The sequence below is a fragment of the Brassica oleracea genome, chromosome C9 (assembly GCF_000695525.1).
Source record: "Brassica oleracea var. oleracea cultivar TO1000 chromosome C9, BOL, whole genome shotgun sequence".
Classification (NCBI taxonomy): domain Eukaryota; kingdom Viridiplantae; phylum Streptophyta; class Magnoliopsida; order Brassicales; family Brassicaceae; genus Brassica; species Brassica oleracea.
Genome location: NC_027756.1, coordinates 54,049,383 through 54,063,752, shown reverse-complemented (window position 1 = coordinate 54,063,752; position 14,370 = coordinate 54,049,383). Strand labels below are relative to the sequence as shown.

The window sequence follows — 14,370 nt, the reverse complement described above, 5'->3', positions numbered from 1 at the left end:
TGAATTAAGGTTATGACTTCTGTTTTAGTATATAATATGCATATATGTATTTGAAGATGGTAAAATGAACAATTCTATATATATAAGGATCAACAACAAATAACTAAACTTATCATAAATAACAAAAATACCAGAAACTAAAATCTTATAAGTTATGACTGATAGATAAATTTAATAAATATCAAATAAAAAGTGATAGATAAATGTAATAATTAATAATTCAATCATTTAAAATCATACGGATTAATTATTCAAATGTATTAATTTCTTTTAATAAAATGATTAAATTCCAAAATATCGACATAACATAACTAAAACATATATACATACACTTCTTTTATAACAATATCATAAATGTATCAATGTGGATCTCCCTTAAAAAAATTCCCCCAACTTTTAAACACCCCATAGATGTACAACAACACATGAAAGCCAGTTCAAAAAAAAAAGATTTACACATGCACGTGTGTCTATGTAACTGCAATCGGCTAGAAAGGGAGAGACTGGCATTTCCGAAGAAATTACTAGTGTTATATACTATTGTAAACAATTACTTTCCCTTTTGAAATAAATTATAGATCAACTAAACCAAAAGAAAAAAGGTAGGTCTCTATAAGAACATCTCCCAAATCTCTCCATTATTTAGAAAAAAAACTTTATTTAGAAAAAAAACTTTATTCATGCGTTAGTTCTGTTTTTTGTTTTTAAATAACAAATCATCTTTCAATATAATCTTTATATATACATATACTTTCGTGCCTTCTTCCTCATCTTCTTTGGTATTTTCTTGTCATTTGGCATAACCAAAGAGTCAAGCACATTCAAACATTCTCAAGCCCTAAATCCCAAAAGAAACTTATATGCTCTTGTTCTTGTTCTCCCTCTACAAACTAAACCCTAATTAACTATCTATTTTGTTTGTATACTGTTCTAAATCTCCTGACCACCTTCTTGTTTTCTTGCAAAGTTTTATAAAAACAAAAAAAAACAAAACCCAGTTCTTGTTCTCTAGCTCTGCTTTACATCAAAAACAGAAATATGCAGATGATTCCAGGAGATCCATTTTCTATTTCATCTTCCATGGGAGGGTTTGTCCATCAAGAACAGCATCTTCATCATCTTCAGCAGCATATCCAGGACATAAACCCTAATTCTAACCCTAACCCTAATGCTAAACCAAACTCTTCATCAGCTAAGAAGAAGAGAAATCAGCCTGGCACCCCAGGTACCACCTTAATCATCATCACAATATACTTATATATATATTTGTATATATGTTTTGCTGAATACTTACCCATATATATATATATGTTTTGCTAAAATACTTACCCATATATTTATGTATATGCATATGGATATTGTGTATATTCCATTCTTTGGTTATATCCGAATGGTCAACATACGTATATGTGTGTTTCTTTTATAGTCTCTATACAAGTAAGAGATCGTTGAATTCATTATAACAAAATATTCATTACAAGAAAATAGTACATCATATTTATACACATATATATGGACAGATCCAGATGCGGATGTCATCGCTCTATCGCCAACCACCCTCATGGCAACAAACAGATTCGTGTGCGAGATCTGCAACAAAGGATTTCAAAGGGACCAGAACCTACAACTCCATCGCCGTGGCCACAACCTTCCATGGAAGCTGAAGCAACGGTCCAACAAAGAGGTGATAAAGAAGAAAGTATACATATGTCCTATCAAGACTTGTGTTCACCATGATTCTGCTAGGGCCCTTGGAGACCTCACTGGAATCAAGAAACACTATAGCCGCAAGCACGGCGAAAAGAAGTTTAAGTGCGAAAAGTGTTCTAAGAAATATGCTGTTCAATCTGATTGGAAGGCGCACGCGAAAACTTGTGGCACTCGTGAGTATAAGTGCGACTGTGGCACGTTGTTCTCCAGGTACTACTACATTTGATCATTTATTTGGTATTGGCTTTTGGCTAGTTGATGTAGAAGTTATTTAAGTTTATACTCGAACTCGGTAGTCTTTTTATTGCAATATCGGACAACAAGGCATTGAAATAATGTAAGTATTAGAAACTAATAAATGATGTATATGTTTGATATCTAGCTATAGTGTATGTATGATTGTGTGTGTACATGTCTTGTGATTTGATACTGTTGAGAAGTTTGATAGAGTGCAGAGCATTAATTGAAGAGTTTCTGACTTTTGGGGAGCACTATTTTATTTGTCTAAGATTTTGACAAAAAAGCTGCATACTTTATGAATTATGAGTATGATATTCGATGACAAATTTTGATGGTATGAGCATCTATTTATTTTGTGTGTTTGTATGTGTGCATGTCTATTTGGCTTCACTCTTTACCTCTATTCACACGATCAACATGGCAAAGGAACTATACATATATATATATATATATATATATCGACAACACAAACACACATGTACATATGTCTGATGAGTTTTAGTGTTTTACAGTATGCTTTTTTATTTTAATAATCGAGTTTTGTGTTTGTTTCTGTCTTCATGTCTTGATTTTGCATAGGAGAAATAAATGCTTCATCCGGCAAGAATGTCTTTGTTTGTTTTACAAATGATCTCAAATTCAAGGCTATGTTTAGTAATCAATGCCATTGTCTGACTTCTTATTTTTTTAACAACTGTTAAATTAATTATTATTATTATTATCACATCTTGTTAATTAATTTATCTAAAAACCTTAATCGTTTTCTATTATAGGAAAGATAGTTTCATTACGCATAGAGCGTTCTGCGATGCATTGACAGAAGAAGGTGCAAGGATGAGTTCACTTAGTAATAATTCAGCGATCTCTACAACAACGATGACGACGAATCTTAATTTTGGAAATGATTCACATGTTATGAATAATCCAAATCTTCCACATGGATTTGTCCACCGAGGAGTTCATCATCCCGACATTAATGCTGCTATCTCTCAGTTCGGTTTAGGGTTCGGAAATGACCTAACTGGAATGCATCCGCAAGGTACATCATATCTCATGTCAATCATATTCCTAATTTTCATATTAATTTTTTTGTTTGCTTAAATGTTAAATTTCATATAGGTTTATCCGAGATGGTACAAATGACCTCCTCTGGGAACCACCATCTCTTTCCATTGTCTTCATCATCAGTCCTCCCTGACTTCTCCGGCCACCACCACAACCAACAATTCCAAATTCCCACTAGTTCCACAAACCCTAATTTTACCTTTTCATCATCCTCAATATCACAACAAACCTCAGCTTCACTACCATCACTACAGCAACAACACCAAACTCCGAAAGACTCTTCTTTCTCCCCACTCTTCTCATCCTCCTGCGAAACCAAACAAAACAAGCCTCTCTCCCCAATGTCTGCCACTGCTCTCTTACAAAAAGCTGCACAAATGGGATCCACTAGAAGCAACTCCACCACGGCTCCATCCATCTTCGCCGGCCCAACAATGACGTCATCCTCATCCGCCGCCTCTCATCCTCCTCCTCGATCATCTTCTCCAATGATGATCCAACAACAACTCAACAACAACTTCAACACCATTGTCCCAAGAGATACCCATAATCTTGCTCCTCCCACCACGAGTAGTGTTGAAAATAACTATCGATTTCAATCAAACCGGTCAAGCACAAACCCGGTTCAGCAAATGGGTTTAACCCGGGATTTTCTTGGAGTGAGCAACGAGCACCACCCTCACCAAACTGCTCACCGTCCGTTTTTGCCTCAGGAACTTGCAAGATTTGCTCCATCGTCGGGTTGATCGATTGACTGATTTTATTAGATTTGATCACTAGAGAGATGGTGGGACAATTTTTGGGGTTTAGGACTGGAAGTTTCTTTGAGGAGACAAGTCTAAGAATCACTTTTACCAAAAAAAAAAAAAAAGGTCTAAGAATCATACCCCCTTGTGAAGCTGTCGGAATGTAGGGACAAAGGTTGACAAGGCATTGTCATACATTACATGTTATGTACTTTTTAATATGTTCATGATGATCATCATATATCTATACCATGACATGCATGGGTTTTGTATTTCGCAATATTGTCGTTTTGTAAATGTTATCTGTTTTCGTTATTACAATTATTGGGATATTCAAGTATTTGGTCCGTATATCTTCAGGCCTATTTACTACCAGATAATGCTTTTCATTGTCAACTTGAATGTAGTGATGCATATGAAGAGAAACTGGTTACGTCGTTCATAGAATCATATGTTATATTGTGGTATGTTCTGATGTTCATGATGATCCACTCAAATCCAAAAAATTACGTCTAGAATTTTAATTCACAAACAAATTTGATATATCACAATTAATAACCTAAAAACATTCTCCTTGACACACAATGTCGCATCAAAGGTAAAATATAAGAAGTAAACTTATAGTTTTTAACGTCATAGTAATATCTCAGTTACGTAGGTTTACATAACTGTTTCTTTATATCTGTAATCCGTGAAGCAATTTTAGTTTTATATAGAACTACATAAACTTAAAAGTGACATTATTGTTTAAATTTCCTTTCAATATAGGTACTTGATGCAGACCCATGTTCTCGAGATGCGAGGTCTATGTTCCTTTGGATTCTGCAAAAACTAAATATATTTTTTAACGATATCAGCTTTCAGTACACATATAGGCCTTGTCTTTATTTCGACTTATCTCTAACTCATCCACACGAGATAGAGAAAAAATGAAATATGTCGTTTTGTGGATCCATGCACTATTCCTTTTTCATTGTCAAACACAATATATAATTGTAAAAGTTAATTTCCCCACCAATAACTAAGCCTAAGTGCCACACTAACCATAAGCCAGAAATGCAAGGATTCATGAAAAGAAAGAGCACTCTACCAACATCTCTACATATGTAGGCCTTTAATTTCTATATGATATTTTACTATTTAAATAGCTAGTTTTAAAGTTTAAAAGCATTTTAAGAATAATAACGTTTTGGAAAAGTAATGTTTATTTTCATCCAAATCAAGAGAGTTATGAAGAAAAAAAAAGAAATAAAAATCCGATTTATTTCATGGAGATAGGATTTCGTACGGTTTTGCTAAACCTGAATTTCCCTTTTTTCTTGTTAAAATTTGTTACTGATCTGGTTATTAACACATAGGCCCATAAAATACGACAAAAAGCCCATATTAAGCTCGTCAGGTTCTATTTATGACCCTCAATTTTCTAAATCTCGGGTAGAATCTCAATAGGGGCCCAATAGCCTAGTAACCTTACGTGGCAGAGTTAGGCCAGCGTGTAAATAGCTCATTCACACGTGTTAGACTTTCATTAGTAGACGTATACGACAATAGAACCTACTTAAAACACGTTACACGTGGAGCATATTTATTGGATAAACCAACGTGTTCTTACCAGTCGCACTGCAAAATCAAAATCTAAAGCTTAAAAATCGATCGAGGACGATAATCTGAAAACACGAGTCCGTGTGAGCTTTGAATCAGAGATTCTTCTTCGTTGTCGTGCGTCTCTCTGATTCAGAATATACTCCAAATTGCATGTGTATGAATTGAAATCGAAGAATGGATCTGTTACGAGTCGGGTCGGGCATGGATTTGTTAGCGTGGAGAGGAATGGCGTACACTCTTCTCCTCCTCAACTTCGTCTTCGCTTGCCAGCTTCTTCTTCTCCATCCTCTCGTCTCCGCTTTTGGTAAATTTTTCTTGATTCGTTTCGTAAAATTGATTAGCTGTTTAGTTGATTTAGGGTTTACATATCGTCACTAAATAGCGAATTGCTCCTTTTGGTGTTGGGCCTGGGCTTGTGATTGGATCGGATTCGAGAATTGATCAAATTTGGAAGCTTAGGTTGTGTTGTGAACTGTGTGAGAGTGAAGCAATAATGCATTTGTTTTTTTTTAATTTTTTTTTAACTTATGTTGTTATTATTGTACAGATGGACAATCTGTAGATGCTGCTGAGTTATTTGAGAGGGCTTCACAGAGCATCAAGGTCAAGCGTTTTAGCGATGCTCTAGACGATCTCAATGCTGCCATTGAAGTAGACCCTGCACTTTCTGATGCTTACTTCAAACGTGCATCCGTGCTTCGTCATTTTTGCAGGTATATTAGAAAATATGGCTAAAAGGTTTTTATCTTTTGGTTTGGCATTTGAGTTGTATTCTCTGTTTCATGTGTTGTTGTAGATACGAAGACTCTGAAAATAGCTACCATAAGTATCTAGAGTTACATCCAGGCGATTCCAATGCTGAGAAAGAGCTCTCCCAGCTTCATCAAGCCAAGAGTGCTTTGGAGACTGCTTCTTCTCTTTATGAATCGAAGGACATTGGGAAGGCTCTTGAGTTTGTTGATAAAGTTGTTCTTGTCTTCTCCCCAGCTTGCTCTAAGGTGATCTTATTTGTAATATCTTTTAATACTCTTTTGATCTTACAATTTTCTTATTGTATTGTTTTGTCACTTCAGGCAAAGCTTCTTAAAGTGAAGCTCCTTATGGTGTCTAAAGACTACTCAGCTGCAATTTCAGAGACTGGTTATATCCTCAAGGAAGATGAAAACAACCTTGAAGCTCTTCTCCTTCGTGGCCGTGCCTATTACTATTTAGCAGATCATGATGTTGCTCAAAGGTTAACTTCAAACTTATTTCAATCAGAGAGAGTGTTTGGATCCAAAACTGATAAACTCTCTGTTTCAGGCATTACCAAAAAGGGCTTCGTCTTGATCCAGAACACAGCGAGCTGAAGAAAGCATACTTCGGACTCAAAAAACTTCTCAAGAAAACAAAAAGCGTTAGTCCTCCTTCAAACCTCTTTTGTCTTCCTATTAGAACACTGAGCTTTACCAGCCACTTGTTGTTTGTTGCAGGCAGAAGATAATGCAAGCAAAGGAAAGTTGAGAGTTTCGATAGAGGACTACAAAGCAGCTATAGCTATGGACCCTGAACACACTGCGCATAACGTTCATCTCTACCTTGGACTGTGCAAGGTCTCCGTGAGGCTTGGCCGTGGAAAAGAAGGCTTAGATAGCTGCAACGAAGCACTTAACATTGATTCAGAACTCACCGAAGCATTACATCAGGTTTCATATCAATTAAATAATATTCATTAAATCATCAGGTTATTGATCTGATTATTACCACTTCCTCAGAGGGGAGAAGCTAAACTGTTGCTTGAAGATTGGGAAGGAGCTGTGGAGGATTTGAAGCAAGCAGCTCAAAGCTCCCAGGTTTGGTTAAAGCTTTTACTTTTGTTATAACCTTAACTTTGGATCTTTTAGAACTCAGCAGCACACATGTTTAAATGTTATTAGGATATGGAGATACATGAAGCACTTGGTAGAGCAGAGAAAGCACTGAAGATGAGCAAACGAAAAGATTGGTATAAGATCCTTGGCATTTCCAAAACTGCATCCATCTCTGAAATCAAAAGAGCATACAAGAAGCTTGCTCTGAAATGGCATCCTGATAAAAACGTTGACAATAGAGAAGAAGCTGAGAACCAATTCAGGGAGATCGCTGCAGCTTATGAGGTTCCCAAATAACAAAAATCTCTTTCACATTCACTTACACATACAGAGAGAGAGGGTATAATATCTAACTTTTGTAAAATTGATCAGGTTCTTGGAGATGACGATAAACGGGCGAGATTTGACAGAGGAGAGGATCTTGAAGAGATGGGCGGAGGTGGCGGCCATCATGGAGGATTTGATCCATTTGGCGGCGGTGGAGGTGGTGGATACACCTTCCATTTCGAGGGCGGTTTTCCCGGTGGAGGTGGTGGTGGTTTTGGCGGTTTTGGTTTCTAACTTAGGCATGAAGGCATCATCATGTAACCTAAAGACTAAGCTTTTTTCTTTCAAACTATACTCGAGTCAAAACACATGTTGCATTCTTTCATCAAGAAAGTTTTTGTTCAACTGCAATCTTAATGTTTATTTCATTTAGAATCAAAACAATAACACATGATATCACAATCTTTAACACTGTCTCAACTTCAAACATACTCCTTTTTGAATATTTTTCCTTGTTAGAAAATTTTAATCAAATTATCGATTTTACAAATAATTTTATTTATCTCAAATACTATTAATCAAAATGTATAATTAATAAAAACATAAATATATTTCAATCATTTTTTAATCTATGTGAAAAGTATTAGAGTAGCAATCGGTAAGAAACAAAGCGAGTAGTTTATAGTTTTCAATCTCATTTAGGATCTCCTACTCTATTGTCTGAAATGGTGGTGTAGCCACATGAGTGCTTGTTGGCTGGTGGTGAGCATGGCTTCTCCTCCATTCGATAAACATGGTAATAACCGTTGTGCCGGACATGGTGAGTCCAAATCCAACCATAGTGGCTAAGACAATGCACGAAACCGGCTGCTTAACCTGCATACCAGTTGTTGAGAATTTGTGAGAACCAAAGCTTTTAACAATGTCACTTGAAAAAAAGAAAGAACTATCTAAGTGAGAGATTACATAAATTCTTGAGTAGAAGACATGACTGAAAAGGACAACGAAACTGAACTGAATGGTTGCCAAGATCCACACATACTTCTCCTTCGCTGCATGCACCAAAATCACCTTTTCAGAGACTAATGAATTAACAATATTAATTCGAAAAAAGGTTTCAAGAACTCTTAAATATTATAACCCATTGTTGAGGATGTCGCTGATCCAAGAAAACCAATAATGCAAGCGAATGGTAAAGCTACTGGAATGGCACTCCATTTCATTTCCATGAACAAAAGCTGCACAAGGAAACAAAAGTACGCAAGCATGTTTACCATGACAAGAGTCGGCACACCTTGCCATCCGTTAATAATCTCTGAGATCTCTGTATGCTCTGCTTCTTTACTAGACCGGTCCTGAGGATACTCCTCCACACGGAGAAGTGTCATGGGGAGATTTTTCACCTCTTGTTTGCACACATCACATGTTATGTTCCCTTTAATTGTGAACCATTTGATAGTGCACTCTTTGTGAGCAAGAGCTAGTTCTCCTTTGCACATGCATTCCATCTTGAAAGCTTCTGAATCTTTTCCTAACTCAACCATGCAGATTCTGCACACCGCTTCCTCTTCAGGAACATCTTCTCCGCCATCGTCATGTTCATGCATGTCCACACGAGATGGAGTAGGAATCACACGGAGAAGGCATGATGGCTTCATATTGCCATCTTTGTGGATGAGCGTTGGGACAGAACGTGTACGGCGAATAGGCAGTGTGCGAATAGGCAGTGTCCGCTCTCTTTTCTAGCAAAAAGGGCAGTCAAAAACAATGTAAATTGATCAACTTTTTTTTTTGAAAAAATGTTAAATTTATTTACTAAAAAAAACTTTTTTTACATTGACTGTAACTTGATCAATTTTTTTTGAATGAATGTTAAATTTATTCACTAAAAAACCTTTTTATAATGACTGGAACTTGATCAACTTTGCTTATAGTATAACCAAGTTCTTTAAGAAAGGATACTGACCATGGATGTAAATTGATCATAAAATGCATAGCTCCCGTGCATGGACTCAGGATTTGAGTGAGCTAAAGGGGTAGCAGGTAAAGACTCTGTCTTCTTGGATTTTCTAGGAGTTAAGAGATTAGTGAGAGACCATGTTCTTGGAACATTAGACTTCTCTCTGCAGTCAAACACCAATGCCACACCTTCCTCAATATCTGCATTGTTGTTCCCGTTCTTGAAGTTGAAGGCATTCTTTATATTAGCCGAGGAAGGACTCATGGAACCAACGCGTCTCCCTATTCTAGGACTTGCCATGGGAGAGAACGTGAGCCTTTTCGAGACAGGACTAGGAGTAGGAGTAAAGGAACCATTTGCCGTCAGGAAATCGTCTTCTTGTGCTCTAAACTGTATATCAAACACAAGGTCTCGCCATCTTTCGTGTTGGCTTGGTGATATCTCTTCAGTAATCTCAGTAGAAACTCCATTCTACAAAACACACAAAAACGAAGAAGATGATTATTCACTTGGATTCCCTCACAAAAGGTCGATCAAGGAGAAACCATTATAAGTCTTTCAAAAAAGATCTCAAGGGCTCAGCTAAAAACAGAGAAAAACTCTACCATTACAGCAGGAGAAACATCTTGGCAGGAACCATCATCATGTTTTTCTAATCGGCGACGACGAGTTGTATCTTGATCACCATCCATCATCCTAGTTCAAAAGTAACTAAACCCAGAAACAAGACAGTTTAAATAGTAAAAAGGATGAATCTGTCGGACCCTTTTGAGTTAAAATGATGACAAATCTTCAATCATGTATGGTCTTGACATCCGTTGATTCAGTGAATGCCCCCACCGTTTCTCTTTAATAAGCGTAGATTTGGGTTTGGATTTGGATTTTTGTTCATATTAAGTTATATAATATTACTTCTTTTTTTGGGGGTCACAATATACTACTTTTTAAACATAGATTCTTATTACTTTTTGTCAACGTATCGTACGTGGTGTATGTATCTTTATTTACAGCCATGTATTTATCATTTTTGCTAGTAAGTAGGTGGTCGTAACTCGTAACATGTCAAAGTTAGTTTTCAATATTGGTGTTTAAGCGGCCTGAGAATATGATGAATGTAACCTTTGCCTTTGTCTTATCTTCTTCGCTGTTTTATGTCTACTAAAAAATAAGAAGCAATGCACTTTAAGAGAGGACACATATATATTGAAGAAGGATTGTATAAAATAAAAGTAAGAGTATGATCACAAAGTTGCACAATATTACATTACATGTCATAAAGTTTGGATATTATTAAATGTCCTACAACTTATAACTGGTCCCATTCACCAATAGCAACTGCTTCATCACACTTGGCTTAATCTCACCTTGCTCCGCCACGATACGACTCTGTTCTGGGCGAAGAATGGGCCGAATAATACGACCTCGAGCCTGTGGATACAGATTGATTAGTTACATTCTGTGAATGTGATCTTGGTTGATCAGTAGTTGTTTCCGTCGCCTGAGGAACATTGCTTCCCCATCCTCTAGTGCAGCAGCAGAAGATATTCCCCATGACTGAGTGATGTAAGACTCAAAAAGTAGTGTGTCTTTCTGTGATGAAAGCGAAGTTCGGCTTTTATATTAATTGTGTTGTGTGGTTGGTGGAAAACATTTGTGTAAAGTTTGACTTTAGCAGGACTACATATCAGTCATAGTCAAAGTCTGTTTTTTCTTTGATATTCTAAATTGACTTATTCTTGGGTTCATCCCCTAAGGTTTACCAACCAATAGGATTGTGTTATTTTATATTTGATATCTTTTTAAAAAGGATTTCAATGCAAAAGGGTTTGAACTAGAATACAACCAAGATTCATGAATGAGGAACAAAACATATAAGTGGTAAAAAAACAAAGATACAAATAGGCATAGGCGATTTTATCCCAAACCAAAGTTCCGACCTTAATTCGAACCGAAAAACTGAAACTCCATTCAAACCATTATACAAAAATATCTGAATAGGATTTAAGAGCTTAGTACTTTCATGTTCGGGTACAATCTAAACTAAACCAAAAATCTGAACTATGATTCAAAAATATCTGAATTAGTTAAATTTATTAATTTTTTATACATTTAGGTAATTTAGATATTTAAGAGTTTTTGGAACCTCAAACCAGACTGCATCAACATACTTCTATCTCTGAGAACCAGAAGAGTGTTTGTTTAACACTTTTAGGAAGATTATGTAACTCAATCTCGCCTTTGCCTTTTATCTTCTTCTCAGTATGTCTGTTTTTTTAGGAAGACTAGACACCCTTGTAACTCAATCTTCGTCAAAGTGTCTGCCTTTGTTGCTGCGAGCTAGAACTCTTCGCTTTGTTTCGCAAAAAAAAAAAGACGTGATCCTGTGTTCTCCCCCCAAAACAGACAAAAGGGTTAACTAATATTCAATAAAAGACTGACTTTACGACAAGAACAAACGCAAGTGGGAAAAAAAATTTAAACCTTCCGGAGAGGACTGCATCAAACGTGAATGCGACGAGAAGATGACCCAGGTTAACCGGATCGGGTTCGAGGCTCAGAGTCTCTTTCAGATTAATGTTATTTTAACATTTTTTGTTAAATAAAGAGTTATTTAAATTTTTAAATTAAATTATAAGATTTTAAAAATAATTTTATTTATCTCAAATACTATTTGATCAAACATATATAATTAATACGAACATTATATTTCAATCATTTTTCTTAATCTATGTAGAAAATGTCAAAGTAGCAATCGGTAAGAAACGGAGCAAGTAGTTTATAGTTTTCAATCCCATTTAGAATCTCCTACTCTGTTGTCTGAAACGGTGGTGTAGCCACCTGAGTGCTTGATGGCTGGTGATGAGAATTACTTCTCCTCCATTCCATAAACACTGTAATAACCACTGTGCCGGACATGGTGAGTCCAAATCCAACCATAGTGGCTACGACAATGCAGGAAACCGGCTGCTTAACCTGCATACATGTTAAACCGAATGCTTAACGTCTGATTAATTATGCTATTACATCGATGAGAAATATACATAAACGAGTCTACAGCCGACAATTCTACCACCATATGAGAATACACGTCTGACTGCGTCACTCTGAGCCATCCTATAAGATTCATGTCTGATGGTACGTCATGCACTATGCTGAAGATCTCTTGTAACATTTTTTCTCCATAATCTGTATAATTTACGTTTTCTGGGGTTTGAACCCCATACCTCATGGTGTAGAAGCATTAATGAACCTTAGTCAAACTGATGGACTAAGGGGCCTTCCACACCTGCATACATGTTAATGAGTTAAATACTAATATTTATATATTTTGAGAACTTTATATTAAAATTCCATTGGAGTTGCTCTAACAAGGTCACTTTAAAAAAGAAAAAAACTATCAAAGTGAGACATTACATAAATTCTTGAGTAGAAGACATGACTGAAAAGGACAACGAAACTGAACTGAATGGTTGCAAAGATCCACACATACTTCCTCTTCACTGCATGCACCAAAAATTATCTTTCATAGACTAATGTAATAACTAATAACAATATTTATTTCAAAAAGGTTAATATATACCCATTGTTGTAGATGTCACTGGTGCAAGAAGACCAATAATGCAAGCGAATAGCAAAGCTACTGGAACAGCACTCCATTTCATTTACATGAGCAAAAGCGGCACGAGGAAACAGAATTATGCAAGCATGTTTACCATGACAAGACTCGGCAGACCTTGCCATTCGTTAATAATCTCTGAGATCCATGTATGCTCTGCTTCTCTACTAGACCGGTCCTGAGGATCCTTCACACGAAGAAGTGTCAGGGGAAGATTTTTCACGTCTTGTTTGCAAACGTCACATGTTATGTTCCCTTTGATAGTGAACCATTTGATAGTGCACTCTCTGTGGGCAAGAGCTAGTTCTCCTTTGCACATGCATTCCATATTGAAAGCTTCTGAATCTTGTCCTAACTCAACCATGCAGATTCTGCACAGAGCTTCCTCTTCAGGAACATCTTCTCCGCCATTGTCATGTTCATGCATCATCTCTAGACTCTCAATATCCACACGAGGAGGAGTAGGAATCACACGGAGAACCCCTACAGGCGTCACGTTACCATCTTTGTCGATGAGCGTTGGGACAGAACGTGTACGGCGAATAGGCAGTGTACGCTCTCTTTTCTAGCAAAAAGAGCAGTCAACACAATGTAACTTGATCAACTTTTTTTTTTCTGAATTGAAGTTAAATTTATTCACTAAAGAAAACTTTTTACAATGACCGTAACTTGATCATTTTTTTGAATGAATGTTAAATTTATTCGGTAAAAAAAAAACCTTTGTACAATGACTGTAACTTGATCAACTCTGCTTATAGTATAACCAGGTTCTCTACGCAACTATGCATTAAAACAAAATTTCCATTTTTTGAATTTTTCTCAAAATCTGCGGGTTAATACGAAAATATTGAATTTTTCGGTAAATGCTCTATATACCGAAGCCTATAATATTTAGTGTTGTTTCAAAAACTTTAAACACGTTCGACATTATTATAAATGTATATTAAACTATCTTTCATGGTAAATGGGCTTGGTTTTAATTTTTGGTCAATTAATTTAGTAAAACTTCGTATTACTCCCTAAATTAGTGGACTAATCACTAAAAAAGCGATGTTTTCTAGAGAAACGGATACAACAAAGGTACTAAACCTCTTTGACCTTAATCATATGTTAGTGAAAGATGCAACTAAGCATTAAAACAGAATTTCCATTTTTTTTGAATTTTTCTCAAAATCTGCGGGTTAATACGAAAATATTGAATTTTTCGGTAAATGCTCTATATACCGAAGCCTATAATATTTAGTGTTGTTTCAAAAACTTTAAACACGTTCGACATTATTATAAATGTATATTAAACTATCTTTCATGGTA

At 36.0% G+C, this 14,370-nt stretch overlaps 3 protein-coding genes and 1 pseudogene across 4 annotated transcripts; 2 read left to right on the top strand and 2 right to left on the bottom strand.

Annotated features, from left to right (window-relative positions):
• Window positions 1-745: 745 nt before the first annotated feature.
• Window positions 746-4,085, top strand: LOC106313205 (zinc finger protein JACKDAW-like). Of its 2 annotated transcripts, XM_013750961.1 has the most exons (5): window positions 1,039-1,225; window positions 1,521-1,920; window positions 2,724-2,989; window positions 3,070-3,851; window positions 3,888-4,085. In XM_013750961.1, exons 1-4 carry the CDS (start codon window positions 1,039-1,041, stop codon window positions 3,759-3,761), a joined length of 1,545 nt encoding a protein of 514 aa, XP_013606415.1. In that variant the 3' UTR covers window positions 3,762-3,851; window positions 3,888-4,085. The 2 variants fall into 2 exon arrangements, with proteins under 2 accessions (XP_013606416.1, XP_013606415.1); XM_013750962.1 differs by having other exon boundaries at window positions 746-1,225; window positions 3,070-4,085.
• Window positions 4,086-5,379: 1,294 nt separating this feature from the next.
• LOC106313194 (dnaJ protein P58IPK homolog) lies at window positions 5,380-7,888 on the top strand. Its single transcript, XM_013750943.1, has 9 exons — window positions 5,380-5,670; window positions 5,914-6,079; window positions 6,163-6,364; window positions 6,440-6,600; window positions 6,669-6,762; window positions 6,839-7,051; window positions 7,121-7,198; window positions 7,283-7,501; window positions 7,589-7,888. Exons 1-9 carry the CDS (start codon window positions 5,541-5,543, stop codon window positions 7,775-7,777), a joined length of 1,452 nt encoding a protein of 483 aa, XP_013606397.1. The 5' UTR covers window positions 5,380-5,540; the 3' UTR covers window positions 7,778-7,888.
• A 303-nt stretch (window positions 7,889-8,191) lies between these two features.
• On the bottom strand, window positions 8,192-10,995 carry LOC106315372. The gene is made up of 6 exons (XM_013753100.1): window positions 10,808-10,995; window positions 10,049-10,139; window positions 9,450-9,914; window positions 8,625-9,225; window positions 8,450-8,535; window positions 8,192-8,359 (listed from the first exon to the last, which is right to left on the bottom strand). Exons 1-6 carry the CDS (start codon window positions 10,993-10,995, stop codon window positions 8,192-8,194), a joined length of 1,599 nt encoding a protein of 532 aa, XP_013608554.1.
• A 1,253-nt stretch (window positions 10,996-12,248) lies between these two features.
• Window positions 12,249-14,370, bottom strand: part of LOC106315371 — a 15,303-nt pseudogene continuing 13,181 nt past the window's right edge.

Excerpts from the sequence above, each read along its gene's own strand:
- LOC106313205 (XM_013750962.1), top strand. The coding sequence starts at position 1,039 with ATGCAGATGATTCCAGGAGATCCATTTTCTATTTCATCTTCCATGGGA. Across the intron at positions 1,226-1,520 it reads AAATCAGCCTGGCACCCCAG|ATCCAGATGCGGATGTCATC; the intron begins GTACCACCTTAA and ends ATATATGGACAG. Across the intron at positions 1,921-2,723 it reads TGTGGCACGTTGTTCTCCAG|GAAAGATAGTTTCATTACGC; the intron begins GTACTACTACAT and ends TTTCTATTATAG.
- LOC106313194 (XM_013750943.1), top strand. The coding sequence starts at position 5,541 with ATGGATCTGTTACGAGTCGGGTCGGGCATGGATTTGTTAGCGTGGAGA. Across the intron at positions 5,671-5,913 it reads TCCTCTCGTCTCCGCTTTTG|ATGGACAATCTGTAGATGCT; the intron begins GTAAATTTTTCT and ends ATTATTGTACAG. Across the intron at positions 7,199-7,282 it reads AAGCAGCTCAAAGCTCCCAG|GATATGGAGATACATGAAGC; the intron begins GTTTGGTTAAAG and ends AAATGTTATTAG.
- LOC106315372 (XM_013753100.1), bottom strand. The coding sequence starts at position 10,995 with ATGGGGAATATCTTCTGCTGCTGCACTAGAGGATGGGGAAGCAATGTT. Across the intron at positions 10,140-10,807 it reads TCGTATCGTGGCGGAGCAAG|GATGATGGATGGTGATCAAG; the intron begins GTGAGATTAAGC and ends CTTTTGAACTAG. Across the intron at positions 8,536-8,624 it reads AGCGACATCCTCAACAATGG|CGAAGGAGAAGTATGTGTGG; the intron begins GTTATAATATTT and ends TGGTGCATGCAG.